Raw genomic sequence first — 12,807 nt, forward strand, 5'->3', positions numbered from 1 at the left:
GAGCGTTTTCAGGCCCGCCGTCAGGTGATTCAATAACTTGGGTTTAGCAAGCGTTTTGGAACCCGCTGACAGGCTCTGCGATGATCTTCGGGCTAGCGGGCGTTTTCAGGCCCGCAGACAGGTGATGCGACGTACTTTGGTTAGCGGGCGTTTTGGGGCCCGCTGACAGGTGATGCGATAATCCTTGGGGTTAGCGAGCGTTTTCAGGCCCGCCGACAGGTGATGCGATGATCTCCGGTAGCGAGCGCTCGGCGGCAGCAGAGCGATGATTTTTCCCACGCTTTCCAGCTGCAGTGGCTCGCTAACGGGGCTTAGCGACGATTTTCAGCACTCTTTTCTCAGCAGTAGAACTAGAGGCCCTGGAACTCACAGGAGCCTCACCTGCAGATAAAAATCCTCGCTGGGAGGAAACAGGAGGCTGGTGGTGGAGTCTGGTGTGCCTGAGACTCCTGCAGGAGGCTAGCTCTCTTCTAGCCCTTGGGTGATTGCTGTAGCCACAAAATAAAAGTTCCTTCAAAGTCCTTTTCCTCTTCTTCCAAGTCCAGTAGTAACCACTGCAGGCCAGTCCCAGAAACAGCACACAAGCACAAGGACAGTCCTTCTCCTGCAGATTCCTGTAGTTACACAGACAGAGGGTCTTCTTGTTGTCCAGGAGCAATACAAATTGTAGGGGTTTGGGCACAAATATTTATACCCCCAAAGTCTTTGTTCTTAGGAGTCACAAGTCTCTGAACCCAGCCAGAACCTGTTCTGCCCAGCCCTCGAGCACTTTGTTTACCAGCCTGCATCCTTCCTTTCTGAAAGATGGGTGTCTTCCCTCATATGCACAGCGGGAGGTGGAGCCAGCATTAACCTTGCCAGACACAGCCCTATTCAGGTGCAGGAGCTACCCCTCCCCTCATTCCAAGGCAGATCTCTCTATTCAACCCAGGTCTGACTCAGCCTGCCCTGTCCCTCCAAAACCAGACAGCCAATACACATAATAGCAGAGCACACTTGAAGGCTTAGGCAAGAAAGTACCTATACTCTAAAAGTGGTAGTTTCAAACACAGAATATAAAAATAACCTTCACTAAAAGATGTATTTTAATATTCTGAGCTCAGGCATACTAAATTCGTTTTTTTACCATGTTCTGGGGTTCAGTTAGGACTATAGAATGTAATAGCCAAAACCTCCCATTCTGGCCTATGGAGAACAGGTAGCCTTACAGTAGTGAAAAACGAAATTGGGTGTAATTCACTACTAGGACATGCTACACACATCAGAGCATGTCCTACCTTACACATACAATGCATCCTATCATAAGGGTGGCTTGCAGGATGCCAAGGGAAGGTTCAGGGGCTGGGAAGTGGGTGCACTTCACAGCCAAGATGGCAGTTCTGGACTGCACGCAGACACTGCAGTGGCAGGTCTGAGACACACTTTACAAGCTACTTCTGTGGGTGGCACAAACCAGTGCTGCAGGCCCACCAGCAGCATTCGGTTTACCAGCCCTGGGCACACACAGGCCACGCTACTAGGGACTAACAGGTAAACCAAATAAGCCAATCATGGATGTACCAATTCACATGTCATCTTTACAAAAGGAGCATTCGCGCTGTGGCACTGAATGGCAGTGGCACAGCGCCCAGAGCATCTATAACCAGCAAAAACAGAGGAGACACAGCGAAAAATGGAAGGGAGACTCACGCCAATGGTGCCAGGTCTAACATCAAACATATGAAGAAAGCAGCATTTCATCTGATCTGACAATTTATAGTACGAAACCAACTACTCTCAGATGCGTAACCAGGATTACAGCCAGGTAAACGGACCGAGAGAGCCCTAATCACAATTTGCGCTGACCTAAAAACTACAGTCAAACAAAATGGAGCAGCATCATACTACTTCATTAAGCAGTTTGTGACCATGATACCTTTAATTACTGTATTCAAAAGATTCAGTGTAGAAGGCATCACTCTTACCTCTTGAATTTCCTCTTACTTAAACAAACAGCATCTCTCCAGTTCTGGAGAGTGTACTAGCTGCCAATCGCAAAAAGATCCTCTTTCAAAGTAATATGCAGCACTCAGAGCAATAAAGTAAAAAGGACCAAAATTCCTTCAATGAAAAATCACCAAATGCTCCCAAATTAAGATGTTCGTCTGACATTTCATTTAATGGATCCTACACACAGGAAGAAATCTATTGATGGCACACCTTCTCTGTTCAAGTTGCCAAACTATGGAATTCCTTAACTGCAAAGCCACAAGGAATCACTTTGAATGGTTAGGACCTGCTTACTTTTGGTGATTTCCTTTGAGATTTGCATGATAAATTCACTTAGATGTGATGTGATTTTTGGATCCCTTGGCATGTGGGAGAACGTACTGGAATCCTCGTTGGGGTGACAGCTATCTTCACACATCTCTTGCAGAGGGTGACAGGGATTTTTTATCCCACAATTTAAAAAGTGATCGCTTTCTCCCCCATTCATACAGATTTTCAGCAGGCATATGCCACTCCCACATTTTTGTACCTGAATGTCACATGTGATTTTATACTGAATTTAAAGTCCCTGACACTTTTTTTCCAATTAACAGATTGATGAAGCAATCATGGGCTAGCTACACAGCTGACACAGTGGCCCTCATTGAAGGTTCTATAGAACGTTGGGACTGTTGTACAAAACCATTTTGCAGCTGCAAAGCCTGTGTGTTCTTCGTTCACAGGGGTTCAGACCACAAAATAGCTATTTGTTTTGTACTTAACCTATTTTCAGATCCGGTAGCATGATACCAAATCGCAAAGTGGGTTCAGGACACCACAACAAATCTCTGTTTAGAAAGGGAGCGATTAGGGTGTCCCTTCCAAATTGCAGTTCACTAAGGTATGTATCAATGCTATGCAACTGAATATAGTCGCTTTTATTTTTACTCAACACCTCAAAGGAAGTGTTAACGCATACGGTATTGACGGCCTATGTAAGTGCGAAAAAAAGTTTGCTGAAAAGTAAGCCGTTATCCACGGACCTCTACCAACTCTAAAAAAAACTAAAAACCTTTCTTCTAAAATACACCCCCATTTCTTTAAAGGAAAATTAACTGCATTTAGAAAAGACGTTGACTATATTTAAAATACGATCATAGACGCCAGCAGGCCACCATTTCCTGTAATGGGACCCAAGCATTATTAGTCGCAATTTACAACGTACCCTATGAATATTTTGGGAGGTACGAGTCGTCACTTTAATTGACCTATTAGTACGTCGGTTGGTTTGCACAATTCCTTCCACTCCCAAAAAGCTGGTGCGCAATTTGCGACTACTTTTAGCGAATGAAATGTTCATACATCATACCCTTTATACGGTAAATGGATTATTGCCTCTAACAATTTGGATTAATTATAAGATTACTGAGATGCAGTTTTACCGCATTATAAACGAAATCCTGAGTGGTCAACGCATAGGGTTTTTAACAAAACCATTTGAACCCACAACACTTGAAATGGACCAGACCTGAATTAAAAAATTCATTTTGCACTCTTGTTTCAGTCTTGGAGGAGCGAAGGGACACATTCCTGCCGATGGATACACTGATGACGAAATGTTGTAAAATTAAAAAAACAGAAGATTAAAAGTTCACAGTGGCAAATATCTTACTTACTTATGTTGTAATTAAAGTTATTGGTCGTCCCCCATGTCCAGGTCACCAAACATTTCACAATTTTGAGAAGCAGAGTTACCTCTTTTGGCTGAACTGGGGCCAGTTCGGGGTAGGCTGCAGAAAGAAAGGCGGCATTTTAGGCTTCGGGGCAATACTCCAGATCTCTCGGTCAACAGAGGAATCTTAACCATGCCTAAGTAACGTGCTTCAATAAAAAACATGTTCCACACATTTCCCAGCTCTCCCGTCTCGTGCTCTTTTGAATCTCACTTACTATACTAAACCCAAATCGGAAGTAATTGTTTTTGGAAAGTTGTGCAGAACAACACACTGACCATCTCTCGTGTGCTGTAGGAGCACTGACCACGATTTTCACAGCTGGGAAACTCCTGCCAGTTAAATTGCTTTGAGAGAGGACTGCAGCGCCAAGGCCCGTTTCTTTCGCCCCCCCCCCACCCCACCCACACGATCCCCGCCGAGCCTCGGTAGTGGGGGGAATATAACGCTCCACCCTGCCAGTAGACCTTTTTCCTTGCTCTCCAACACTGTCCCAAACCCTCTCACAGCTGTCCTGCAGAGTCAGACATTAAGCACTTGCTTACAGTACGTGGTAAATGCCTGTGTTAAATCCCAGGAATAAAAAAACATTTTTTGCAGAACTCCGCATAGTAATTTGGGGTAGGTATAGTTGTTCCATATTCCCAGTTGTTTAAAGTGTAATAGCAGAACTGTAGAGATAACGACTTGTTGCAGAAAATCCGATTTCACAGTCCACAAAAAGGTACAGCATTTCTTACTTACGATAAAATTCCTGTGCCATTATCATTGAAAGAATTTTGACTGCATCAGTTTTTGTTTTGTTGTCACTTGTATCCCAATATTTAGCCATCATCGTAGCCAATTGGCTGCTGGACGTATCTTCATTCCCTGTGTGATCAAGAAAGTAATCTTTCTTCAGATAAAATGACATAAAATTCTTTGGATGTAAGAGAAATAGATGGAAAAGGCAGAGCTACACATGCAATGCTTGCCATAATCAACATAACTGGCACAGCGATTGGAATAGGTACTAATGTGATAAAAGCAACTGGTGCAAAAATCTGTGAAAACAAAATAAAACTGTAGAGATCTTTCCCATATAAAGGGACACATGAATGTCAATGCACCTCACAAGCACTTTAGAGAAACTATGATTTAGAGGTAGGTTGTGGCTTTGTTCAACACTTTTATGTAAGATATGTGCATGCCCAGTAAAAATGCAAGATTTAACCGTGTGTATGAGTAATAACACAAATAAAAAACTTGACATACATAACACAGTGAAGATTATAAAATATATTGTCAATACTTGTAGATATTATGTTAAGAATGCATGATTGGGAGAAATGTAAAGTCAGGATTTAAAACTTAATGTAGCAATGGGTAGTAAAAATAAGATTTTATTACCAACTAAAGCAACCCTTCGTTTTAAACTTAGACTAACAACAGATTGAGAAAAAAACAATAAGGATGTAAACCTCCAACTTGCAGTCTGTCTGCAGCTCCATGATGCTAGTTCATAGCTCACTGTTCTAAACTGGCAGGATTGGAACCTATGAACTCTTTAAGTCAAAAACAATAACCCACTTACCTATCTGCATAAAATACACCTTTGTGATCAACATGTCACGGGATGTGTTTGCAGCACAGCGGCACGTTAACCCTCTCTGCTAATTTGTGAGTCAAACATTTGACTAGATAAAATACAGAACTCTCCCAGAACTGCATTAACGCTCAAAGTTACCTTACAACTATTATAATCTACTCAAAATTGCTGGGCACACAAAGATTTCTGTAGCAGGTGTCTTAGCCCTGTACGATAGTCTAAAATCAGCCGAATGGATTTACTGTGAAATTTGTCCTTGTTGCCAATTTGCTTGCAGAAGATTTATAAACAAAATAAATTTTTATGTTGACTGTTGGATTCTGCTTTTCGAGCTCTTGGAATGCCACCTCTCCCCTCTTTCACACCTGCACCCCCATGTTATGTGGTTCGGGATTACATTTTTTCCAATGCCAGCACTGGAGTGGGACATCATTAATCCCTGTAGATCAAGATGGACGCTGCAAGAAGTGGTTAAGCCAGTCACCTGCTTTTTTTTTTTTGTCAAAATTATTTTATTGAGCGTCATAAGCCAAAATGACAACATGAATACAGAAGGGCATGTAGGGCCCGGGGTCAAAAACATTCACCTTATAAGAGCCCATTTTCATACGTCCCAGGGTCCGTACAACCCCCCACAGGTAATGTAGAAGACGCCTGTTTTGAAACAACAAGCCTTGAGGAGGAGTCCTCAGACAAGAACACAAACACCAACCTCCCTCAACCCCCCTCCCCTTCCCTGGTGGTGGTGATGTCGCATGATGAAGTAGTGGGTAACATAGGTATATCTATAAAGCTGGGTAGTGGAAGAGGGGTCTTATCCTGATCAAAAAGCAGGAGTTACATTGACTAATTCCAACTTGGGACAAGTTAGAGCTGGAAGAGGTGCATAGCCCGTACAGAAGACGGACAGATTGCCGAGGGAAAATCACGGGATAGATAGGTTACTAGGGGACCTCATTTGTGTTCAAAAGCCTTGTAGTTGTTTCTAAAGATGTTTGCGAGGCGCTCCATAGAGAAGATTCTCCACAGGCGGGCATGCCACATCGACGTTGCTGGTGTGTCCTTCTTTTTTCATGCAGCCACTATCGTGAGTTTTGCTGCACCCAGACATGTCCACATGATCGCCTTGTCGGCTTTCTTTTAATGTTCCAACACCAGGTCCCTGATGCCCAGTAAAGCCCCCTTGATGGTGGTCGGGATCGGGTATCCCAACATATCTTTGAGATGTGAGAGGATTTCCTCCCAGAAGGGCTGAATACCCGGACAGTCCCACCAGATGTGTCGGAAATCCCCTGTAAACAACATCCCCGCCAGCAGAGATCTGAGGTGTCAGGGAAGATCTGCCGGAGCTTAGTAGGGTAAAGGTGTCATATAGTGAGCTTCCCTCAAGGCCACAGATTTGTTGTGTCTAGTGATATCGCCCCATACGTGTTTCCATTCCTCCTCGGTGATATCGCACCCTAGAACCCGTTCCCAGAAGGACATGTAGCGCGCCTGGGGAGCGTGTAGTGTAGTCAATGACATAGCGTAATGTGAGGAGATGGCACCCTTCATGGAGCCTGCCTTGTGAATCACCAGTCTCTCCATGGCCGTTAGCTCTCTAGTAGAGGCCTCTCTTATGTGTGGGAGTGAGACCCAGTGTTTGAGCTGGAGGTAGTGTTTGTTGTGTGGGATCATAAATTCTCTTTTGCAGGTTTCGAAAGTCAGGACATCATAGTTATGAAATAAATCAGAAAGCTTTAGGCATCCCCACTCCCTCCAACAGTCAAAGGGCCCTTCACGTAGTGCCGGTGGAAATGCTGGGTTGAAGTGGATTGGGGTGTACGGAGAAGGAAATGAGGTCCAGCCCTCCCTTCTCGTGACTTGATCCCAAATTGAAATAAATATAATAGTTTTGGTGGGACTGTCATTTTAACAGCGTTGAGCCGCCCAAGCCAGGAGATGAACAGGGGCTTCCATCTCTTAAGGTCCTGTTGCAGCTGAGTCATTAGAGAGACAAGTTGGCCCTGTAGAGATCCCCAATTTTAGGCGTGAGGTGGACCCCCAAATAGAGGAGAGAGTGTTTAGCCCATTGTAAGGACGTCTGGCCTCTCAGTCTTGTCGCCTCCATTGAGGGAAGCGTGAGATTTAGTATGGAGGATTTGGATAAATTTACTTTAAACCCCCCACCCGCTCAAAGTGTTTCAGCTCCTCCTGTAGCGCCTGGAGTGAAGAGGCCGGCTCCATAAGCGTGAGAGGGACGCTTTATGCTCTATGCCGCTGAAGCGTATTCCCCGAATCTCATTAGCTTGGAATCTCACTGCGAGGGGTTCGATGATAAGGGCGAATAAGAGGGGGGAAAGCGGGCATCCCTGCCGAGTGCCTCTACTAAGAATGAAGGGGAGTGATGGACAACCGTTGACCATGACTCGTGAGCATGGGAGGTGGTAGTTGGCCTTAACCATGTTGAGGAATGTATCCCCAAAGCCAAATTTCCACATGGTGTGTAAGAGGAACGACCAGTCCACCCTGTTGAAGGCCTTTTCAGCATCAAGACCCACCAAGATTGCTGGGAGTTTAAATTTGGACACTTTCTCAATAAGATGTATGGTGCGTCGGATATTATCGGATATAAAACCGTATTGATCAGGGTGGACTAGTTTGAGCATCAAGTCCTCCAGCCTAGCGGCTAGTACAGCTTTGCGTCGAGGTTAAGAAGGGCTATGGGCCTATACGAAGCACAGTGTTGGGGGTCTTTCTCTGGTTTGGGGATGACAGATATCACCGCTTCAGCAATTGATGCAGAGACACAAGCTTCTGCAGCTATCGCCTTGAATAGCTCGGTGAGATGGGGGATTAGTTCGGAAGCATAGCATTTGTAAAATTGCACCGTAAAACCGTCAGGTCCGTGGGCTTTATAAAGTTTGAGTCTCGAGATTATTGTAAATGGAGCGAAGTTTGCCTCATACCGTGGTAAGTTGTCGCTGTAGTGCCCGAGTGGGTGTTGCCTTATGTGCCTTTTCAACTATGTCTAACTCCCCTTCAAGGGCAACACGTTCCTTTGCCCTCTGTTTATTTAGGACCATGTTAAGTTGGATGCATTCACCTCGCAGCATTGCCTTAGAGGCATCCCGATTGTTCTGCAGGGTAGTAGCTTGTGGGTTATTGAGTGTAAAGTATTCTGCGATGGAGGCCCTCAATTCCTCCCACAGGGTCTTGTCACTTGTAATCGCCTGCAGGAAGTACCACCTCGATGTACCAGACTTAGGTCCACTCCAGGTCAAACTGGTAGTTACCAGGCTGTGATCTGCTAGGAAATTGGCATTATTTGCGCTGCCTGCAGGGGCCCCATTAGTGCCTGACTAATGAAAATATAGTCGATCCTAGAGTATGACTGGTGGACGTGCGAATAATATGTGTAGTCTTTGTTGGTGGGGTGTGGCGACCTCCAGGCATTGCATAGCCCAAGTGTGAGCATTTTCTGTTTGACTTCTTTGGAGAAGCTATTGGTATTTGCTCTGAGTGAGTGTGAGCTGTCCAGTGTCTCGTGCCATGTCAGGTTGAGGTCTCCTAGTCTCCATGGGGCCCTTCGCAAATCCACTTATCAAGTCCAGTGCGTTTGATAGGAACGTTGACTGGCCAGAGTTGGGTGTATAGAGAGAAATGTGCATAGAGTGCCTCCCCTTCACCATTATGATTCTCCCTTCCCGGTCTGTCTTGGTGGCTTCAGGTTGGAACTTGGTTGAGCCATGGAAAAGCAGAGTCACCCCGTTGTGCTTGATGTCAGCGGATGACTTATATATTAAGGGGTACGATTTGTGACGGAGCCTAGTGTCCTCTGACATTTTGAGATGAGTTTCTTGGAGGGCCACCACCTCGAACCAGGGCTGCGTGAGATATTTCCAAATTATCTGGCCTTTCTGGGGGGAGTTCAGTACCTTGACATTCCATGATGCTACAGAAACCATTGATAGGATTTACCTCCCTCCCTCCCCGTGTGGATCAGAACTCTCCTGCACATGCGGCGGTTACTGACCCTGTTAATACAAGGTCTCCCCTCCTGCAGACCATGCGCTTCACAGTGCCCCCACTTCACATGCTGTGAGTCTTGATAGAAACCAGAAATTAATGGAACCCGAACAGCACCACCAGACCCCCTGCCCCCCAAAAAGAAAACCCCCGACATCCCTGTAAAAATGTGATCCTAAAAGCCAACAGGCCTGCAGCTCGGAATTCCTCCAAAAAAAGATAGAAGAATTCTGGGTAATACGGACAAGGCCCGCACCCCCCGACTGGCGTGCGGTAGGAATTTAGAGAACAGTTCAAGAAGAGGAAAATAAAAACCTCTGTGTCCTTGTTGATCGGCTGCAATGTTTCGTACATCAGGCAAGATGCCTTGTTCATCCATCGGCCTCATAGCTCCGGTGCATCACAGTTCCATGGGAGTGCATTTAGGCTGGAGATCTTGAAGGTCGGGGTGTCTATAACAAGCAACTCTCTGAGTGCAATCTTCTCGTGGTTTATCGAGATCTCGTGACTGTGTGGCAGGGCTTGGAACCCCTTCGGGGTTGTTCAGTGTCAGTCAAGGAGCCTGCAATGTTTCTGTCTTCTGCATGTAGGAGGCCCAAAATACGAAGACCGTCAGTGGGGTCGGTTACTTGATGCGCCTTGTTCTTGTATTAAAACGTGAGCCCAAAAGGAAATGTCCAGCGATAACGGATGTTTTTGTCTCATAGCTTGGTGGTAACAGGTCTCAGCAGTTGTCGACGGGCCAAAGTGGAGGGAGCTAGATCCTAGAAGAGAGCACACTTGTAGCCTTCTTTCTTGCCGCACTCAAGATGGCTTTCTTTGTTTTAAAAGAGTGCATCTTGAACAAGATGTCCAGTGGCCTTCTGCATTCCCCCGGCTGTAGGTTCCCCACATGGTCGATTCAACCAAGTTTGAGCTTCAATTGGTGAGGAGCTAAGAGGTCCGCAAATAGGCCCACCACGAACGCCTCCAAGTCAGGGCCCTCCGCATCTTCCTCTAGGTCCCGGATGCGTATATTCTCCCGCCGAGTTCTGTTCACCAGGTCTTCCACTTTCAATATTGCTTTCTGGAGCTGGGCTTGGAGTGTTAGCTGGGAATCCTGTATTTTGGTGGCGCGGGCCTCTAGATCCTGTGCCTGTTCCTCCACCTCCAACACTCTGGTGCCCACTGCATCCACATCTTGTTGCCGCCATTTTTTCGGTGAGGTCAACCTTGAGTTGGTCCATGGAGGGTTGCAGGTCTTGTTTTATTTCCAGACACTGTTCAGCTTTGAAGTCACGGAGGGTGGCTATCAGCTCCTCCCGCGTAAGCTCCATGTTCTGCGCTTGATCAGTCTTCGAGGGTGAGGTGTCTTTTTCTGGCGCTGCAAAATAGCAGGAGACCTTATTTGATGCTTTCTTAGGAGGTATAAGGTCAATACCCAGCACGGCGTGGCAGCAAGAGCCGAGACACCTCTCTAGGAAGGGAGATTAGTTAAACCAGTCCTGCTCACGTAGGTCACCCTATGGTGGGATCAAGGCTCTGCTGAATGAGCGAATCAGGCAGCCATCTTAGAGTCAGGCATCGCGTAGCGTGTTATAGCCAAAAGGTAAGATCCCCAAGACAGCTCATCTCCGCATAGGCCTGGCTACATAAGGGAAAGATGTCCCTCCTACCGCTCTCCATTTGGCGCCACAGCTTAAATCAGGAGACCTCCCCAGTGCTTCCATCTACATGGCCACCATCTTGAAGTCAGGCAGGGCCATCAGATGGAGATTCCTCCCGGGCCTTCTATGTCTGTGGTCGTAAGAGGGGGAAGAGATTAACTCGACTGGAGGTCCCTCACGGGAGTGGAAGCAGAGTGTCCGCACCCACTGCCACCGGCTCGAGGTGCATTTAGCGCTGTACCTGGTCCTCAACTAAACCGCAGCTGCTATTTCCGGCTCCGCGGGAGCAAGGGGCCTCATCTGGCCAGTTTTGGAGGAAGAGGGCTGCGCTAAGTGTCATCAGTGCCCCCCTTCAGTGGCGCAGAATCAGGAGGTGTCAGGCGCCGTCTGTAAATCGCGCCAGTTCTGCCATAGACCGACGGTCCAGCCCGACAGCCTGTAGGCCTATTCGGCGTGCATCCTTATGCCACCTTAGATGCGGCCTCCCCTCTCTGTCGCGCCCGATTCGCGGTCCTGTAGCAGGTCCGGTGAATGGTTTCACGGAGCGAGGGAGGGCTCCCGTTCAGCACAGGGTGTTGCTGGTTACGGGCATTCGCTTCCTTGTTCTCTTCATGCATTAGAAATGGTCTGTGGTCGTTGGGGTCCGGAGCTGAAGCGGTTCACGTCCGCTCAGCCATCTTACTTGGTCACGCCCCCCCAGTCACCTGCTTTTTAATAATGACCCTTAAGAACCCAAATTCTGAGTACAGGGGCTGTAGATTAAATGCTTCTATTGGGCCTGCAGCCCTGATTGTGACACCTATTTAAGTAGCCCTCTAACCTTGTCTGCCATTGCAGAGCCTGTGTATGCAGATTTAAACTGCCATGTCGACCTGGAAAGATAAACCTTTTTTGCCAGGTCCATATTTTCATTTTTTCTACATATAATTCATCTATAAGGTAGGTCCTGGGCCACCCAGAGGGCAGGGTGCAGTGTATTTAAAATACTTTTAAATTTTGCATGTCCTTGTTGTAAAAAATCTCCTACAGCTGTTTTTCACTACTGTAAGGTCTAGCTCTCCCATAGGATAACTTTGGGATTACCGTATTACATCCCATAAGTGCAATTCACAATCTGGAAGAGAAAAACACTTCAAGTTTGGGTCTCTGGAATCACAATTTAAAATCACAACTTATGGTGAATCCAGATTTTAAAATGCATTTCTGAAAATACCACTTTTAGAAATCTGGCATTTTGTGTCATTAGCCATTTGGTGTATACTGCCTGACTATGATCACATGCCTGGGGTGGGTGACAGCTGGTCTTTGTGTATTCCCCCTAGCCAGCCAAATACAATGGGAGCTTGGGTGTGACTTGATGGGCCATCCTGGGAAGATAGGAAGGAGGAGCTGGATCCAGCCTCACTTCCTCCTGAACAGGCTGTGTCCCGTACCCACACAAAGGACTGGGTACCTCCCTGTAGTGAGTCTAGAGCCAAGGCAGGAAAGGAGGACCTCTGTGCACTTCAAAGACCTGTCTTTGAAGTCTCTCCCACTTCAAAGGCCCAACTGGCTATAGGTAGAGGACCTCTGACACCACCACTTCATTACATGTCTAGATCTATGACTACTGAGGCAGGAAGAATAACTTCTGTGTTGCCGAATGACTGCCACTCTGCTGAACTGATGCTTTGCTAGACTCCTGTGTTGCTGTGCTGACTTGCTTCCTACTGTTACCCTGCCTGGGTGAAAAGGACTCGACCTACATTACTTGAACCAAGAGTGATGCCAAGGACTAGCTGGCTGGCCTCCTGATCTGAAGTCTCAGAGACATAAAAGACTTCAAACCCCCTGCTTCTGCACCAGGACTCTGCGATATGTGAGT

At 46.6% G+C, this 12,807-nt stretch overlaps 1 protein-coding gene across 1 annotated transcript in view; it reads right to left on the reverse strand.

The window, feature by feature from the left end:
- Positions 1 to 12,807, reverse strand: part of LOC146809856 (cytosolic phospholipase A2 gamma-like) — a 1,073,925-nt gene that overhangs the window by 196,612 nt on the left and 864,506 nt on the right. The window contains exons 11-12 of the mRNA XM_085616718.1: positions 4,446 to 4,571; positions 3,645 to 3,758 (exon numbers count right to left, since the gene is read on the reverse strand). Coding sequence (XP_085472844.1) covers positions 3,645 to 3,758; positions 4,446 to 4,571 — 240 coding nt within the window. The remainder of the gene's footprint in view (positions 1 to 3,644; positions 3,759 to 4,445; positions 4,572 to 12,807) is intronic.

Source organism: Triturus cristatus, chromosome 7, assembly GCF_964204655.1.
Source record: "Triturus cristatus chromosome 7, aTriCri1.1, whole genome shotgun sequence".
Taxonomy (NCBI): Eukaryota; Metazoa; Chordata; class Amphibia; order Caudata; family Salamandridae; genus Triturus; species Triturus cristatus.